General features: G+C 36.7%; 1 protein-coding gene across 1 annotated transcript; it reads right to left on the reverse strand.

Moving 5' to 3' along the window:
• Positions 1-794: 794 nt before the first annotated feature.
• Positions 795-17,268, reverse strand: LOC5572668 (adenosine kinase). Its single transcript, XM_001654117.2, has 5 exons — positions 17,008-17,268; positions 15,453-15,614; positions 7,056-7,217; positions 6,022-6,617; positions 795-1,403 (listed from the first exon to the last, which is right to left on the reverse strand). Exons 1-5 carry the CDS (start codon positions 17,034-17,036, stop codon positions 1,198-1,200), a joined length of 1,155 nt encoding a protein of 384 aa, XP_001654167.1. The 5' UTR covers positions 17,037-17,268; the 3' UTR covers positions 795-1,197.
• Between the last annotated feature and the right edge of the window lie 1,262 nt (positions 17,269-18,530).

Raw genomic sequence — 18,530 nt, forward strand, 5'->3', positions numbered from 1 at the left:
CCGCCCCCTATATTCATTTGCTCCCTAGGAAATCAAGGGAACTCGTGCACCCTGAGCCCTAGTGATTCGTGGTCAACCGACTAGGAAACCCTGGAATAAAATCATTCTGGATATAGAATTGATAATATGCATGAGTAGGTAATAGGTGAGTTGTTTCAAATATCAATGTAATCGGGATTTTTGTCGGATACTATTTAAATGAGTAATCTTACAGATAAACAGACGTAACACTTCCTTTCCATGCTGCTTTTTAACGGCTGATTTATATATCCTTTGCAACGTTTTCATTCATAATTGAACGTTACACATTACCGTTCCAAGGGGGTTCATCCATTAAGTACATGTTCTGGGTTTATTCCACGAGTGAGTGGCGTGAGGTGAGAATTGTCGGTCTCGTATAGCGAGGTGTCAATCTCGACTCGAGTGAAGTGACTCTCCATTTGATTTACAAGGCGAGTCACTTCACTCGAATCGAGAATTGTCACCTCACTATACAAGACCGACAATTCTCACCTCACGCCGTTCATAGACTAAACCCAATCATCTTCTTTTTGACATTACATTAAGCCTATATGTGCTTCATATTGAAGTTTATTTTACTATAGAGCTTCTAATAATTTGACCGAGAAAATCCCCTCATGCCCAAGCAGTCCTATTTTGTTACTCAAGGATGCACGCAGGTTCTGATTTTGTAGTGTTTCAGCAATCATATGGCGAAAATGTTTTCAAATGCTGATTTCGTTGCTGAAATGATTCGAAATGTTACGTTCGTTTGTCTGTGTTCATCTAATATGTACCATGTAATCAACAGTTTTGAATATATATTTCAATGACCTTACGTAACAAATGTGGCTTGTTTTTCAGCGATTGCATTATTTGTGGCTTGTGAACGTATATAACGAAACATCATTAAAATAGGTATCATTAGAGATTCAAAACTATCACCTAGAAATGTATACTTTCTTTGCCTTTGTATAGTCAGCGTACAATCGATGCTATTCTTAAGCACTAAAACTAAACACGAAATAAAATGAGATCACACTACCTTCTTACGGACCAAAATTTTGAGATTAAGAAACAGAACACCATTAGTTTGTTCTAAGGGGACTAAATAATAAGCGTTAAGTACACCTGTACCGGGCTAATAAGTTACTAAGGATGTACATTTAAGGATAAGTAGCTCGCAATGGTTCTGTTCTAGGCAAGTTTGGATTCAACCTCATCAACGGGTGTAACCAGCCCGCTAACCGGAGAAGTTGGTAGGGACGAGGGTAGATTACATCCTACTTGACGAATGACTTTGGCGGCCACCTTGCTGCCATATCGAACGCAGTCCAACAGCGTGGGGCATTCACCATTCATGTACTTGTACAGGAACCCGGCAACGAACGAGTCCCCAGCACCTGCAAAGGTATGAATATGAACGGATGAGTAACAGCAACGGAAATACAAGATCAATGCACAATGGTCCAGAATCTTCAATTTAGCAGGAAAAAGTGTTTTCTCTGTTCTCCCTCCCCTTGGTTATGCGACCTTGCCGCGATGGGAGGGCATAATCTATTAGCCCATATGATGGAAACCAAAGGCGTAACCTGTAGTGGTGGTATCACATTTTGGCATTTTTTGCTTAAAGCCGCGTCATAATTCATATGGCATAGACGCAATAATATCTCGGATGTGATCCAACGGACATTCTGCGTCATTGATAGAATTGATGCCCATTTCAAATAATTAATCTATTCGAAGTGGACATTAATACTATTGGTGACGTTCAGTTTGCCTTTTGCTAACCAGAATGATCCGTAGCCACTCTTACTATTAGCTAGCTAGATACATCGTTATCATATACGACGTAGGGAATACTTAGGAACTCTTAGGAAAATGACTAGTAGATTCACTGAGTAGAAATAAGTGGCGACAATCTTATTTTAATATGGTTTTTACATTGCCATAATAAGAAATACCACTTTTGTAACAGCGGTATAAATAATCTAATTCCAGCTTCATTTTCGCAAAATTTACAAGTAGAAAGTAGGCGTTGTGAAGCATTGCATTTGCCACCGAAAAGTGAATCTTGTAGGAGACTGTAATAGAAGCCTAAGGTAACTTTACTCTTCAATATTCACTATAAAAATGACTATGGAAAGTAAGACGCTGAGATCGATCATTAGGGTACACTTGCTAGTTTCGAAAAATTGTTGAACAGACAAGGAAAGCGACTTTTTTCTTTAAGGATATATGAACGTAATGACCAATGAATACTTTTAACATCAAGAAATGAAATTAACTAGAACTACTACTAAACAGCCTAATTTTGTTAAGACTTGACGACACTTGACATTTAAGACTCTAATCTTACGTAAAAGACAACAGTAATCAGAATAGCACTTGAATGACAAATTATTCAAAACCATTTCGACTAGACAGTATTAGTAATGCACTACTATTTCAAACAAATTCTACACTACTATTTCAAACAAATTCTAATGGAGCTGCTGATTTTCATAATGCTTCCTTTTCTCAGAAGCAAGGGAATATGGGTACTTTTCAAAAACTACCACGTCACAATACTAATAAAAAAACAGTGTTCATGTGGGCGCCATTGCCTAGTCCGTCTGAGTATTGGTCCTGGTAGAGGGGAAACTTGGCAAAAGCCAGACCGAGGGTTCAGCCTTGACAAGTTAAGCTGTCAGGCAGCTCCAACTGAATACCATACAAAAAAAAAAAGTGTTTTCTCTGTTCTCGGTAATTTTAGACAAATGATGTCTTCAGAGGAATTGTTAGTAATTGAGTATTGCATCTTCTTAGAAAAAAGTTGAGTAGGGTAAACTTTATCAAAGTCTTAATTTTGATCAAACTGTTTATTATGAGGAAATTTGTGATTGTGATCTTCAGCAAAATTATAGAGAATGATATTATGAACAACTTTGCTGAAGACACTTTTGATCTAACTTTTCATCCAAGCTTAGTGACTTGATTCTGACATTTTTAAACATGCTTGCAGCCTCAATACAAGGATCTTCATTTTAGTTATATGACAAGATACAATAATGAGTTTATTCTAGGAGTGGCGTGAGGTGACAATTGTCGGTCTCGTATTAGCAAGGTGGCAATTCTCGATTCGAATGAAGTGACTCGCCGTGTAAATCAAATGGGGAGTCACTTCACTCGAGTCGAGTATTCTCACCTCGCTATACGAGACGTACAATTCTCACCTCACGGCACTTGTAGAATAAACCCAAATACTTTTCTAAATTATCAAAAAAAAATATTTTTGCGTAACGATAATACATTACATTGAGCTGTGTTCATAAGTATTCTTCAGCTCCTTAAAACTGGTTTCTGTTGTAAATCAGGTACATAAATTAGCTTAAAAGCCGGTAAACTTGTATGCAAGTTGATTGAAATCTTAAATGTATTTTTAACAGTCAATATCTCGAAAATCTGTTGTGCTATGCTTTTCTTGAATTTCGAGTTCTTAAAGTTACCGTAATCCGGGGGCAAATTGATCATTGAAGTGATCAGGTCGGCATCAATTATCATTTCCTTCCAAGGATGCTGAATTTTTCTTTGACATCACAGACATGTTTTCTAGTTTATAGATATCTTTTGATGATTTTGAATTATTTTATTTTTATTTAAATCAGTTTTGCATAAAAATATTCACAGCGTTTGAAGGTGTACCCAAATACTGCTGGAAATGTCGATACTCCGAATGTCCGCTGGTGCTAAGCCTGGTGTGTAAACTTTGAGTTTTAAAATGTTGTTTTAGACCAAGTGTGAACTATTGAACTCAACTTTGAAATCATACAGCATTACAAGCATATTTTTTCGGGATCTATGCAATTTGGCATAATTTATACAATGATTTTTGAAACAAAGTTAACGTGAAGTACAAGGAAAAAAATCAAAAGAGACGCGTTGCTTGTACCTTAACCTTTGCGCCCTTGGCGCGAACTTGCCATGGGGGAAGAGCCACTTAAATAAAGATAAATGATAATGATAGGCTAGATGGTTTCATATAACTGCATTTACAGCTACATCGTCAGCTACGACTAAATTGGGGTGCCTAAGCCATAGTCAATCGAGCTAATGCATTATACTGCGGAACACGATTTTCTATCAAGCACCAAAATACCGCTATTTACTTGATTAGAAATTGCTGAATTCATTGCCATTTACAGAAATATCATAGCACGTCTAGTTTTTGAGATATTGGCTGTTGAAAATGCTAAATTTTACTATTTCAGCCAACTTGCATGAAAGTTTTTCAGCTTGTATGGCACTTTATTTGCTTAATTTGCCTCAGAACTCAAACTTCATGTGTATAACAATACTTATCAACAAAGTTCATAATACTTCCGATGCTCAAAAGTTAATTTGTGTTGGTTTCGAAAAGTATTATATTTTGCCATATAAGAGAAACGAAGAATTTTGTATGGAGACTGTAAGCTGGTTGAAAAACAACGATTAAAGCTCAATTTAATCGTACAATTTCAATCAAATCATATCTGAAATGAAATTTTAAGTCCTATTTCGCATGCCTGGTAGATAAGTTCATAATATTTTTTTATAAATCATTGTTTAAATTTTATGTAAACATCAATTAAACCAGTGTTTTATACAACTTTGGCGACCTGTAGCTAAAAATTATGAGGTGCTGGAACATTTCTGAGAACGGCATCAGATTCAGCAACCCCACTACTACTAGAGACCAGGGTTGGGAAAAAATCTGAAATTCACTCTACAGTAGCTAAACAAAGCCAATCACAGTCAGCGAAGCCAGTGAAACTCACGCCCATCGCTGCTGTAGTCAAAATGCCTTGAAAATTGCAAAACACTCGTTGCTAAGGGCAACCCAAAATTACTGTAGAAAAATGTTCTATTTCCCGCTGCATTTCCCGCATTTAGAGCCTTCAATGACACTCATGATTTAGAAAATTCGTGCACCCAACAGAGGCTACTTGATGAGATTCACGTTTTTGAACTACAGCTTATGCTCGATAACTGGGCTGAGAGAACCTTCCAGTTAGCGAGCAGTGCTCGATAACTGGACTGCCATTCCAACGCACACACACATTCAAATAAAAATCGAGGGGGACTTAGATGCAAAGTTTTGGTTGGCGTCATTCGGCCGAAACCTTATTTTGCATTTGCACGCTCCTCGTCAGTTACGGGATGGTGAAAGTTTTTGACGTTTAACTGTTTTTTAACTGGGCTACAGCCCAGTTAGCGAGCACCCAGTTAAAAAGCAGCCCAGTTAAATAGCACCCAGTTATCGAGCATTAGCTGTACTGTACTTGGAGAGCCACCTGATTTTCGCGAAAATTCAAGCCTACTACTATTACCATTCCCAGCACTGCTAGAGACACATAATTTTATTCTTGAGACACGCAAAAATGTCATTTTTGTTACAAATTAGTTAAGACAGATAATCAGAGAGCAATATATGCCTATTATGCCAATTCAACTTTTTTTTTTAGAAGAAGCAAAACTCAATTACGAAAACAAAATCTCTGAAGACATCTAAAATCTACGAGAACAGAGAAAAAACTGTAATTCGTATACACAAGAGTCAAGTTTAAAAATTATGAAAAATAATGGAATCGCTATACCGGGTACCCCCGTTGGTTTGACCACATTTAATCTGAACACTTTTTAATCTGTACCCCGCTAATTTGCACATCGTTCAGATTAAAAATGGTCTAAACGTCATTTAGCCCATGGAACGAAGTAAAGTGAAATGGAACGATGTGGAACAGAACACAGAATCAAAACAAAACAGTGAAAGAGATAACCAGAAACATAGTTCTAGGGTGACTAGATGTTCAAATTAAAAATGAACCCCGATGGTTTGCATGAGGTACCTTTCAAATTAACGGGGGTGTACGGTAGTGGGCTTCGATCCCACGACTCCTAACACCTAGACTAGTCGCGCTAACCAACTACACCACAGAACGGCTAACTTATTTCCTACTAAATTAGCGATTCGAACCATTGTGTAATGTCTACCCAACTTACCGGTCGTATCGATGACTGCTTTTTTGGGAATAATCGGAACCTGATAGGATTCAGCATAGAATGCACTGCCGTTGCCGTGGTAGAACCGCACACTTCGGGAACCATCGGTCGCAACCAGGATTTTCTCCCGATTGATTTTTAAGTACTTCCTAATCAGACACCTGGCCAGATCATCTACGGTGGGGCATTCATAGATTTCGGCCAACGAGATGAACTCGGTCAGATTGCCAAATACCAAATCGGCCTGCTCGACCAGGTGTTGCATTTCTTTGGTGAAGTTCTGCAGTATGTAGCTGGCATTGAGGTTCGTTACGAACAGATTCGGCGTTCCCTTGCAGTACTTTTCGTAGATGTACTTGCATATGGCAAACTTTTCCGGCACAAAATATCCCTCAACGTAGAAGATACGAATTTCCTCATCGCTGTCGGTATGAGCAGCTGAATTGCAGCTTCCGATCTTGCTCTGGCACCAACGTGACATAACGAATTCCTTCTTGAAGTGCAACGACGCCCCGATGTTTGCGTTGAGGCTGCGCTTATCTCCGCTGATAAGGCAGATGCAAGTGCCCGTCGAGTGCTCCGGCAAGGTTTGGATGCTGAAAACAAAAATAATGCGAGATAATCGTGTATAGGTGAACGTTACTAAGCCATTTCTTATCAGTGGAATTCCTTTTGTATCCGTGACTAGGTAATGAATAATCTTATAACGAAAACAGTGTTTAATTCATGAGCACGTGAGAATAATCCTGCTTATTATTATTTATATTTATCAGAGTAGCTTTACCCTCGGTTAGTTTCAGAGGCGCGTCCACATTCGAAACCATTTGATTTTTTGCAGTCTCTGCAGAATTTTAATATAAATATTTCCGATATAGGTTAACACAACTTTTAGGGTGTACTGATGGTGCAGGCTAGATTTCAGAACCAACAGATCGCAAAGGGACGACTGGCCAAATAAGTTTGGGAAACACTGGTTTACATTAAGACTCCCAACATCGACAACCAATTCATTCGCTACCTATTTACAAACTTACCACGTGGCTAACGAGCTATCCTTCAGTATCTGCGTAAGAACCTCTCCATTCTCGTCAACGCCAATGGCACCGCAAAACATCACATTCTTCTCGCCAAGTGCGCGCAAAATTCGGCACGTGTTCAGTGCAGACCCGCCAGGATTGTATTTCGGTTTACCGCATCTGAAATAGGTAACCAATAAGAGAAAGTATAGCGATCAGAGCAGATCAAGAGAGGCGTCGCGTGCTCTCAATGCATTTTTTCTGTTCCATATATTTTACTGCAATGTTCAGGAGCACACCTAGAATTAGTATAGTAAGAAGGGGCAACATGGGGAAGTGGCATTTTGATGCGCAATTCATATTTTTTTCTTCTTTTTTTTGTAATAATAATAATATTATCAGATGAAAAATGTGTTTTTACTCGGGGATATGTGTAGGTTTTATTGTTTCTTACGTTTCTTGCTTATAAAAATTAATAATAAAAAACGCAATGTTTTTTTAACCCGTGTATGCCTAAATGAAAGTAAAAATACTTAAACTCTCATTATTAAATTTGTTTTACCAAATTAGGATGACAGTGTTGTATGATGACAATAAAAAAATTCAAAAAAAAAGCTCTTACACTGATAGGCAAAATAAAGTGCCCACCTTAGGGTAAAAGCCAATTAACATATTAACTATTAAATTGCTGTTTATTTTTCTTAAATCATCTTTTCTGGGGTCAAGAAGGACTTTTGTTTGTCACTATTTTTTTTTTCAATACAAATTGATTTTCTTTTTCTTTAAGTAAAACTCTTTTTTTATCAAATTTTCGTAAGTGTAACTTTAAAAGAGTATCAAAAATAAAATATCACAAAAGATTTAAGTGTGTTAACTTTAATTTGAACCAAATCAATGAGAGAAATGAGATAAATCAGCCTAGGGCTGAAAGTTTCAATAATAAAGAAAGAAAAAAAAAATGAGAGAAATTCGAAAACTGGTAAGGAGCGCTACATCCAAGGAACAGTGACGCATGGAGGTGTGATGTGATGAAATGTGATAGTCTGGGGTGTTTTTGTGGGCGATTCTCGATGCCAAAACTGGTGTTACCAACAAAAATAATTATTTTGAAGCCTTGGAGCGCGCCTGGGAAGAACTAGATCCACAACATCTACAAAACCTGGTGAAAAGCATGTCGAAGCGCCTCCAGCAAGTCCTTAAGGCCAAAGGAGGACACTTTAACTATTAAATTGGTTTTTATTTTTCTTAAATCATCTTTTCTGGGGCTAAGAAGGAAGTGGGCACTATTTTTGTCACTATTTTTTTTTCAATACAAATTGATTTTCTTCTTTTTTTAAGTAAAACTCTTTTTTATCAAATTTTCGTAAGTGAAACTTAAAAAGAATATCAAAAATAAAATATCAAAAAAGATTTAAGTGTGTTAACTTTAATTTGAACCAAATCAATGAGAGAAATTCGAAAACTGGTGAGGTGGGCACTTTATTTTGTTTTTGTGGACGATTCTCGATGCCAAAACTGGTGTTACCAACAAAAATAATTATTTTGAAGCCTTGGAGCGCGCCTGGGAAGAACTAGATCCACAACATCTACAAAACCTGGTGAAAAGCATGTCGAAGCGCCTCCAGCAAGTCCTTAAGGCCAAAGGAGGACACTTTAACTATTAAATTGGTTTTTATTTTTCTTAAATCATCTTTTCTGGGGCTAAGAAGGAAGTGGGCACTATTTTTGTCACTATTTTTTTTTTTCAATACAAATTGATTTTCTTCTTTTTTTAAGTAAAACTCTTTTTTATCAAATTTTCGTAAGTGAAACTTAAAAAGAATATCAAAAATAAAATATCAAAAAAGATTTAAGTGTGTTAACTTTAATTTGAACCAAATCAATGAGAGAAATTCGAAAACTGGTGAGGTGGGCACTTTATTTTGTCTATCAGTGTACCGCTCAGCGAAGTCTTAACGGATTCAAATGATTTTTTGTCAGTATACAGGCACACATTTCTAGTTTCTAGAAGTGGCCAGAGAAACTCGGGAATATCCCTGTGGCCGGAGATATTTTCGTGGGTTACTGGGTCAAGACGGGTAAAAAATGACTATTTTTTGGACATGCCAAGTAATCTTTATTCATTTGCAATAACATCCATAAAAATTTGCATCAATCATTATTATCTGATATTCAACATTATTAATAAAGAGTTTTAGACCGTTTAGAATGTACCGGATGTGGCCACTCGGACCTAATGCCCGGAAGAACCGTCTATAGATTTGTTAGATAATAAACCGTTTCAATCCTCGAAAAGTAGAGATCAAACATAATAGTTCACTTAAAAAGGCGTTCCCATAAGCTGACACAGATGTTTACATACAAATTGGCCATTTTATCGTAAATTTGAGGTGTCCCGGGACCCAAAAATGGACAGTTGTAGGATCAATGAAATGCAGGAAACATAATTATCCATATCAATCGTTTCTCAAAAGGTTTACACTGATGCGATTTTCTTAAAATTCCTTGATATAGTGGCTACATTATAGCCTATTCCGGAAATTATCTGTGAAATGAAATTTGGCTAACTCCATGGGCACAAACGCACAGCACCCGTTTCACTTGACCTGACCCAGTGACCCACCGGAATAACTCCGGCCACGTGAACACTCCCGAGACCTCTGGCTACTTTTCGTAACTAGATAAGTGTACGAGTATGCTGAGAAAAAATGATTGAAATCCGTTATGTATTCGCTGAGCGATGTGAGTTTTAGTTGTTTTTCTTTCACTCAGGCCTATACGGGTTAAGCGATACTTAAGATACCGTGACATGCCCCATTTCCGTGACTTTAAAACAACTCACGTTTAAATCAATCAGGAAAAATAATTTCTATATTACAGCTACAGGTGCAGCTGTTCGGCAATCAAATCCGCATGGTTTTTAAATAAATTAGCTCACTACGCGTGGTAAAGATGGATAAATTATGACAACAAAAAATCTACGTGCTCAGGTGCGATTCGAACCCACGACTCTTGTAGCTTAGTTGGTAAAGCATACAAGAATCATGGGTCCGAATCCCACCTGAGCACATTGATTTTTTATAATTTATCCATCTTTACCACGCGTGATGAGATAATTATTAAAAAAAATATGACTATTTTTGAGTTTTTCAAATGTTATACAGTAGACCGTATCACATATGTTGTACAAAAAAAAATAAGATTTGTACTTCAGTCAACTCCCCATAGCAAGTGCTGTTAAATGTCAACATTTCGGAAAAATGGAAACAGTGGCGATTGCCTAACCTCAAATCTACCTGTTCCACGAATATAAATTTCTGAATTTCAGCAAAAAAAATGCATCTATTGAGAAGAGATCTGTAAGAAAGGACGATTCCAATTGTTTACTGTTTGATTCATAAACTAATTCTGCCGAATTAAGCATTTTTAGATTTGTAGAACAGGTAAAAAGTGAGGTTACGAGTCGCCTCTGAATAGAAATGTATATAACATGCGGAAACCAGCATCGACAAATATGAACAACCAATAGTAATTCAAAAATGGTTACCAAGAAAAACATTAGCCGATGACTTTCCACGGGGAAGCATGATATTAGCAATATTGAAATTCAAATTCAAGTCACGTGATATTCATGACATTTAACAGCACTGCCCATAACTCGATATTGAAGGGGCCATCGAGTTAGGGATGTATCGAGGGACCCTACCTTGAATACCATTAAAACGAACTATTACTACGGTTCTCTAACTCGATATCGAGATACGAAGGGTGAGCAGTGAAAAGTCAATTTCAAATCCGGTATTTCAAAAAGATTCCCCATTAAATTGGGGAAAGTCTACCAGTTATGGCTATAGTGGTTCCCTATTTGACCATATGTGTTTCCTCCAAACATTCACATTTTGAATATTTATGAATGCTCTAAGGCCGCACGAGACGTCATTATAATCACCCTATCCATTTGAAGAAGCAAATCTCAAGAACCACTCCATATATCGATGTGAAAATTTTATCATATAAGGATCATTCATTTATTTCATAACGCTAAAATTGGCTATTTCTCGATTACTTTTTCAAATCAACGTAAGTAACTTCCATACGGTTTTGAGAAAATTAATTCAGAAGAATCACAACCTGTCTTCCAAAACTGTTTTAAAATGAATCACCTTTTTAACATTTTTTCGACGTGTACATTGCTTAAATTATGCATACAATGAGCTCGCGTTCAAAAACTAAAGAGTTCCTATTATTTCACACAAGAGTTTTATGACAAAATGATAAGCCGTTTTATTCAGTTACTTGCGACGTTTTTCAACCAGTGTAAAATCGACTCAAGTAGTGTTTTGTTTTGATTCGTGGTTAAGTCACTTTGTCTCTCCATACAGCGGGGCGACGAAAGTAGTGGTTAGGTTGCGAAAGTTGAAAATCTTACTTTCATCGTTTTGTAAATCCGAAAATCAAACGTTCTAAAAGTGAAAAATTGAGTTGGTTCAGAGCAAACCGTGTAGAATTTCGTCTGCGAAACACGTAGGATCGATAAAATAAGTTGGCATACTTTTTTGACTTGAGTCTATATGAATAAGTTTTCGAGATTTGCTTCTGCAAAGTTATGATAAAAATTGTTAGAATGAGACAAAAGATAGGGAAAATAACACGGTCTCCCGTGTTACCTTAACATCAAGATATATTTGATATCAAACTACTTAAACACACATAATGATTAAAACTTTGAAAATAATCAAATTTTCTCGTACAGCGAAATAGGAAACCATTATGTCCATAACTGGTACATCTTTCCTATATGCTAAAAAACGTGATTTAAGATTTTTTTACCATTTCAAACAGTTTCAAGTACGTGTTTTTTCATACCCCATAACATTCACATTTTAGGATTACATCTTCTTCTTCTTGGCAATACGTCCTCACTGGGACAGAGCCTGCTTTTCAGCTTAGTGTTCTTATGAGCACTTCCAAAGTTATTAACTGAAAGCTTTCTTTGCCTAAGTTTCCATTTTCGCATTCGTATGTCGTGTGGCAGGTACGATGATACACTATGCCCACGGAAGTCAAGGAATTTTTCATTACGTAAAGAACCTGAACCGACCGGGAATCGAACCTAGACACCGTCAGTATGACTTTGCTTTGTAACCGCGGACTCTAACTACTCGGCTAAGAAAGGCCCTATTTTAGGATTACATGGAAACAGATATTTTGCCGCGCTTTGAAATGTTTTTGATAAATTTCAGTCTGATATGTGAAACAATACTATCATCGGTCGTTTAAAGTAAATGTGGAATTTGTTATGAAAATGATTGTTGTAACAAAAATTTGACCGTGGTTTGTATGATAAGATCGAATTAATCTTAAAATGAATCATACACGGAGAAATCCGATTACCCAAAACAAAAAAAGTTCTTTAAATTTAAATTTTGGTAAACTGCATTTAGTTTTTACCCACTCTCTCGCAACAGCAATGTTGTCAAAAACAAAGCAAGATGCGCCAACCCAGCGTCGAATATCCGTGGAATAAGCCAAATTTGGGTTCTTTTGAGTTTATCTGAATTTAATGGGAAAATAACCATCATCGTTTTACAAATTTTCAAAACCAGTTTTTTCGCTCAAAGTTAAAGCAATGCTCAAGAAAATCGATCATAGCATTGCACTGGCTTTCTGTAATGCAATGATAGATTTTTATAAGGAGTTCTTCAAATTTGAACGAAAAAACTGTTTTTTTATTTTTTGTTGATTGCTTTTTTGTTGATTGATTTTTTTTTGTTGATTCTACTTAAAAGGAGTCCAATTAAAACGAAGCCCACCTAAAAACAGTGCAACGAACGAAATTCGTCTGTATTGACTGACTACAAAACGAGCTTATCAATTGTCATATATTTCCCGATCAGAAGAAAACAAAATGCCTGTAACAGAAATGTTTTTGATAAGTTAGATAAACCCTCCTAAAAATTGATTGAAATAATATTATCCCAAAAACATACCTTTAGCAATAAAAAATAGAGGTAAAAGAATTTTGAGCTAAGACTGATGGAAAGTTATAAAAGCAATTAATAAGACCTTTGCGAAACTTTTCTTTGAGAAATGTAATTAACCCTTTAATACCCAACCCCTTTAGACGGGTTACACTTTGAAATTTTGTATATTTTTTGTTGCTCGGAAATCGAAAGGATTTTATTTTTGGCTTAAACCTTAGCTCATAACACGCATATAACTTTTAATACTTTTTTTGTTTTTTTGATGTTTGAAAAATTGTATTTTTTATTACCTACAAATGCTGGGGGTGCATTTAACGTATAATACAAACATCATACCTTTTATATTTTTCTACAAATCAACCTATCACAGAAGGTGAGGCCGGTGGTATTAAAATAATTTCAAATAATAATAATAAAAATAAAAAAATAATATTTTCAAAGGTATCGTAAAAACTTAAATTTTTATTATTGCCAAAAATCAATAATCAAAAGAGGCTTCAAGAGAAAATGAAAGAGGGTAGGGATGTTCAAAAATGAAAAAATATAAAAATAGAAACAAACTTATAAATTCACGATTTTTGTACGCTTGGCTTGACACTCACGTCCCACCGCAAAATCGCTAGTATTTAGAGGTGATTTTAACCTCCAAATTTCCAAATAACCTCCAAATCATCACCTCCAAGTTAGTTCTAATAACCTCCGTTATATGAAATAGTGGTCGGTTGAAAAAATGTTAAGTTCCTCTGTTGTGTTGGTCGCGTAGTAAAAATCGTCCTTAGGCATCGTTCTTGACATCACTAACATGTATTTCCGATTTCATGAAATATGTGAATTCCATTTAAATTGAACAATAAAGTTCAGAAGTTTTAAAATGTGACAAAAACTATAGAAGAGAGAATTGAAGCGCTACTGTGTGTGCCTCAGACTTGTGGCTAGTGATAGAAACGTGAAAAATATGCAGATATGAAACGCTTTGGCAAAATCATGTTCCGTGTGTACGGCGGGCAACGAAGTGACATGATAATATTTCGCAGGGCAAGCGTTTCTATAGAGACGCCCATGCTAATGCTGAAAAATGCTAGATGAAGTTATAGAATACTACGCTTTTGGTGAGAATGTTCTGATCACCAATTATATTGTTTAATATCTCCATCCCTTTATATTTAGTTTGATTATTATTTTGCAAAATAATTACCGGGTGGTTTGACCATATTTAATCTGAACACTTTTTAATTTGTACCCCGCTAATTTGCACATCGTTCAGATTAAAAATGGTTCAACCGTCTTAGCTCAAGGAACGGAGCGAAATGGAATGGAACGCTGTGGAACGGAACGCAGAATCAAAACAAAACAGTGAAAGAGGTAACCAGAAACACGTTTCTAGGGTGACTAGATGTTCAAATTAAAAATGAACCCTGATGGTTTGCATGAGGTACTGTTCAAATTAACGTACAATTAATGTACACTTGGTTTCAGGAATGTAGATACATTAACAAATAAATGTGCAACTGATTAATTTTCCTTGAAACGGTTGGTACGATTGTTCCCGTTTCATTCCCTTCCTCAATTAATATCGTTCCAGAGTGCGCTTGGTAATTGTGATAACACAAATTTGTATCGTGGCAATCTTGCATTTATTTAATCGTTAAACAAACTATGGATGGTTCGTCACTGTGAGTGTCGGCATAAGCCCTTATTGCAGCATTGCAAAAAACCTTTGAAAATTTCGACATTACTTATGTCGATGCAGTAATAGATAACTTTTTAAATTGAGGCTACATGAAACGCATCACTTACCAAGGTGAATCCTGATCATGTAGCTTTTGAACCCTCCCAGTAACAAATCCTTCCTGTCAAAACCATGGAGATGCAGAGGTGATCTCAGTCTCTAATAGCAATGGACGTCACACTATTTGACCCAGTGACCCACTGCAATAACTCCGGCCACAGGAATATTTCCGAGTTCCTCTGGCCCTTTCTAGAAACTAGATATGTGGGCCAGTAAACTGACAAAAAATCATTTGAATCCGTTAAGAATTCTGTGAGCGGTGAGGGTTTCAGTATTTTTGCTTTCACTCAGGCCTATACGGGTTAATTCGTCGAAAAGTGATAATGCTCCACAGACATCTCGATGAGCGTTAAAGGATTAATTACCCTAAATCCATGAATAATAATTTTACAGACATTAAAAGGGAAACGAACTCCTTAACTATCCTGACTACACACCTGAGCGACAGCATTATTCGCTTGCACTATACTCATTGAACATAGTTAATGCTATACTTAGCTTTTGCGTTCAAATCCAAACTGGTTTTTATCTGATTCGCAATAACCAGCTCATGCATGTGCTCAGCTTATACTCAATCTACTTCAGCTGAGCTCCAACCGCGACCCCCACGAAGGATATATTGTATTGACCCATCACACTTACGTCTCCACGGCAACGGCCCCCAACCGGGCCAACTTGTCCGCCGGAATTTCCCGCTGGTCATCTTCCTTCAGGTCGAACTCCTTGAGGATTTTGTTGTCGTGCAGCTCGACGCTGATGTCCAGCAGCACATTTCCGAACGCGACCAGCCTTGGGCAGCGATCGCTATTTTTGCGCGAAAACGAAACACAGACAGGAGATTACATGATTAGTCTCGCGAAATCGTCATCATATTGCTACTTCGACTATGACATACGCACTTAGCTATATAGCGATCACGGTGCTCTCCAGACCGTTATTATGAGAAGAAAAAAAATTCCATCAAATCTGTACTTATCAGTCGTTTTCTATACTACATGACTAGCCTGCATGTATGGGCAAAATAAAACAAATAAAAAAAAAAAATGGTGGAACCAGAGACGTCTTTGGTTTTGATGGGATGGGACCCGATTTTGAGTTATGCCCTTGTGACGTTAAGGTTTAGAAATTCAAAGGAAATCGGACATATTTAAACAAGGTTTTCATGTATCATGATTATTTGAATAAATATACCATCGAATCTTTATCCAAGGTCGGTTTGTTTAGTTATCTGTAGCCTTTATCTAGAGTTTTGAATAGAAAGAAAAACCAAATTTAGAATTACGCCATTTTTTCTCATCAAAGCTCATCTCGGTTAGTAAAAGTTTTTCACGATGTAGACTACAGCTTCAGTGCAACAAATGAGATTGGACTGTACTTTGCTAAGTTTTCCTTTCCGGTTTTGATTTTTCTGATTAAGTACTACTAAGTCTTACAATTGAATCAAATTTTGTCACCGTTAAATATCAGTGTACGCAATGTATGAAATAAAAGTAAATTGACGACATTGAAAGCAGCGATGTACCAAATAATAAAATATATATAACATCCTTTCTGATCCATTAAATTTTCAGAGTACAGCTGACATTGAAAATTAAGCTTGCAGTGCTTCATTTTGTTTGTTTTGAAAATTAAGCTGATAATTATTAAAGACTGTTTTCAGTAAAGTAAAGACAATGTCCAATCTGAACGCTCAAGTTTGTCTAGTTACTCAGATTATATTACGAGTTATAATATAACATTGACTCTGTAATGTCTCTAAGCACTTAACCCTATGAAACATGAGCAAATATTGAAGCACTTTGGCAAACGTGTAATCACAGTTTATCATTGACAACATTGAAACGTGATCAACGATATTACAATGCCTCATTATTCTATGTAAATATATTGAAAATTAATAATGCTTTTGATGGTTACGCTGCAAAAAGGGCTCGAATAACTTAAAAAACAAACTTCGAACTAACTTTTGATCGTACATGGCAAATAAAAACTCGTTCAAATGATTCGGATTTTCCTTGAGTTTGTGGACTTATACCATTAAAAGGGCGTACCTAATTGCAAATCAGATCCAATTTTTTTTAATAAATTTTGCCCAAACGAGCAGCCATAGAAAACGACTAGTGGGCACAGATTTAACAGATTTTTTTTGGTAATGATGGTGTGGGGAGCACCGTGGTTACTCTACTAGCACACTCACCAGCTGCTTATTTGCGAATCTTTAGTCATCCTTGGTGTCCTAGATATCTCCGGAACGAAACGCGGGAATGCAACAGCAGCAGCAGCAGATCGTTAGATGTATGCAGGAGTCCCTATGTACGATACTGGATCAGAACTTGTTGGGTCAGCTGATGATGCATTATCATCTATCCACACACGACGGAACGCGACGGTCACTACACTAGAACTGCATCCGCTCGCGAGTTGCCGCCGCCGCCGACGACTTTCGATTTAACACTAGAAAAAAATGCTAGTTTTTGTTCAAGGACGTAGACGTCAAAATCCTGCGAGAGAAGGTTCATTCTCTGGGACGTTCATTCAGTTCATCGGAAACCGGGGCACAGTGCGGACAAGACGTTTAGAAACTGGACAAAATTATATAAAATATTGTAAATACATCAACTTGAATGTTGGATTATCCCAGGGGGTGCGAAACTCTGCTCACTCTGCCCGGCACATTATTTGGCACAGCACCTCACATCTGGGCACTCTTCCAATCATTTCTCGATTACTTTTTCAAATCGACGTAAGTAACTTTCATATGGTTTTGAGAAAATTAATTCAGAAGAATCACAACCTGTCTTTTAAAACTGTTTTAAAATTAATCAACTTTTTACTTTTTTTTCGCCGTGTACATCGCTTAAATTTTACATACACGGAGAAAATTTTTTACCTAATTTTTGAGTTTACTTTACCCAAAATTAAGTATATCGATTATAGTTTCAACCCAAAATCTCTCGGTTTTCTCTTTCTCCCACAGGAATGTTGTCAAAAATAGAGAGAGCTGCATCTACCCAATGGGGGTACTTTGGCCCAATAAGCCAAATTTGGGTAAATGCAACTTTTCTTATGTTTGGGTCGAAAGAACTCAATTTTGCGTTAAATCAACCCAAAATTGAGTATATTTTTCTAATGGAATTAAAGCCAAACTACCTACCCAAGTAACATTGATAGCTGAACAACAGCTTATTCAGCTAGAATGATGCTTGTATAGCCTCGTTTCAGCTGAATAAGCTGTTATTCAGCTACTAATGTTACCTGGGTAGTGGGGACCTTGGAAATTTAGCCAAAATTGAGTTATTGGGCTCAACTACGGAATTGCGTTGAAACAACCCAAAATTGAGTTGAATTCCGTCTCCGTGTACATTAAGCTCGCGTTCAAAAACTAGGGAGTTCCTGTTATTTCCCACAAAAAAATATTAAAAAATGATAAGCCGATTTATTCAGTTACTTTCGACGTTTTTCTACCAGTGTAAAATCGGCTCAAGTAGTGTTTTGTTTTGATTCGTGGTTAAGTCACTTTGTCTCTCCATACAGCGGGCGGCGAAAGTAGTGGTTAGGTTGCGAAAGTTGAGAATCTTACTTTCGTCGTTTGTAAATCCGGAAATTAAACGTTTTAAAAGTGAAAAATCGAGTTGGTTCAGAGCGCAACGTGTAGAATTTCGTCTGCGAAACACGTAGAATCGATAAAGTAAGTTTGTATACTTTTTTGACTTGAGTCTA

The sequence above is a fragment of the Aedes aegypti genome, chromosome 2 (genome assembly GCF_002204515.2).
Source record: "Aedes aegypti strain LVP_AGWG chromosome 2, AaegL5.0 Primary Assembly, whole genome shotgun sequence".
Lineage (NCBI taxonomy): Eukaryota > Metazoa > Arthropoda > Insecta > Diptera > Culicidae > Aedes > Aedes aegypti.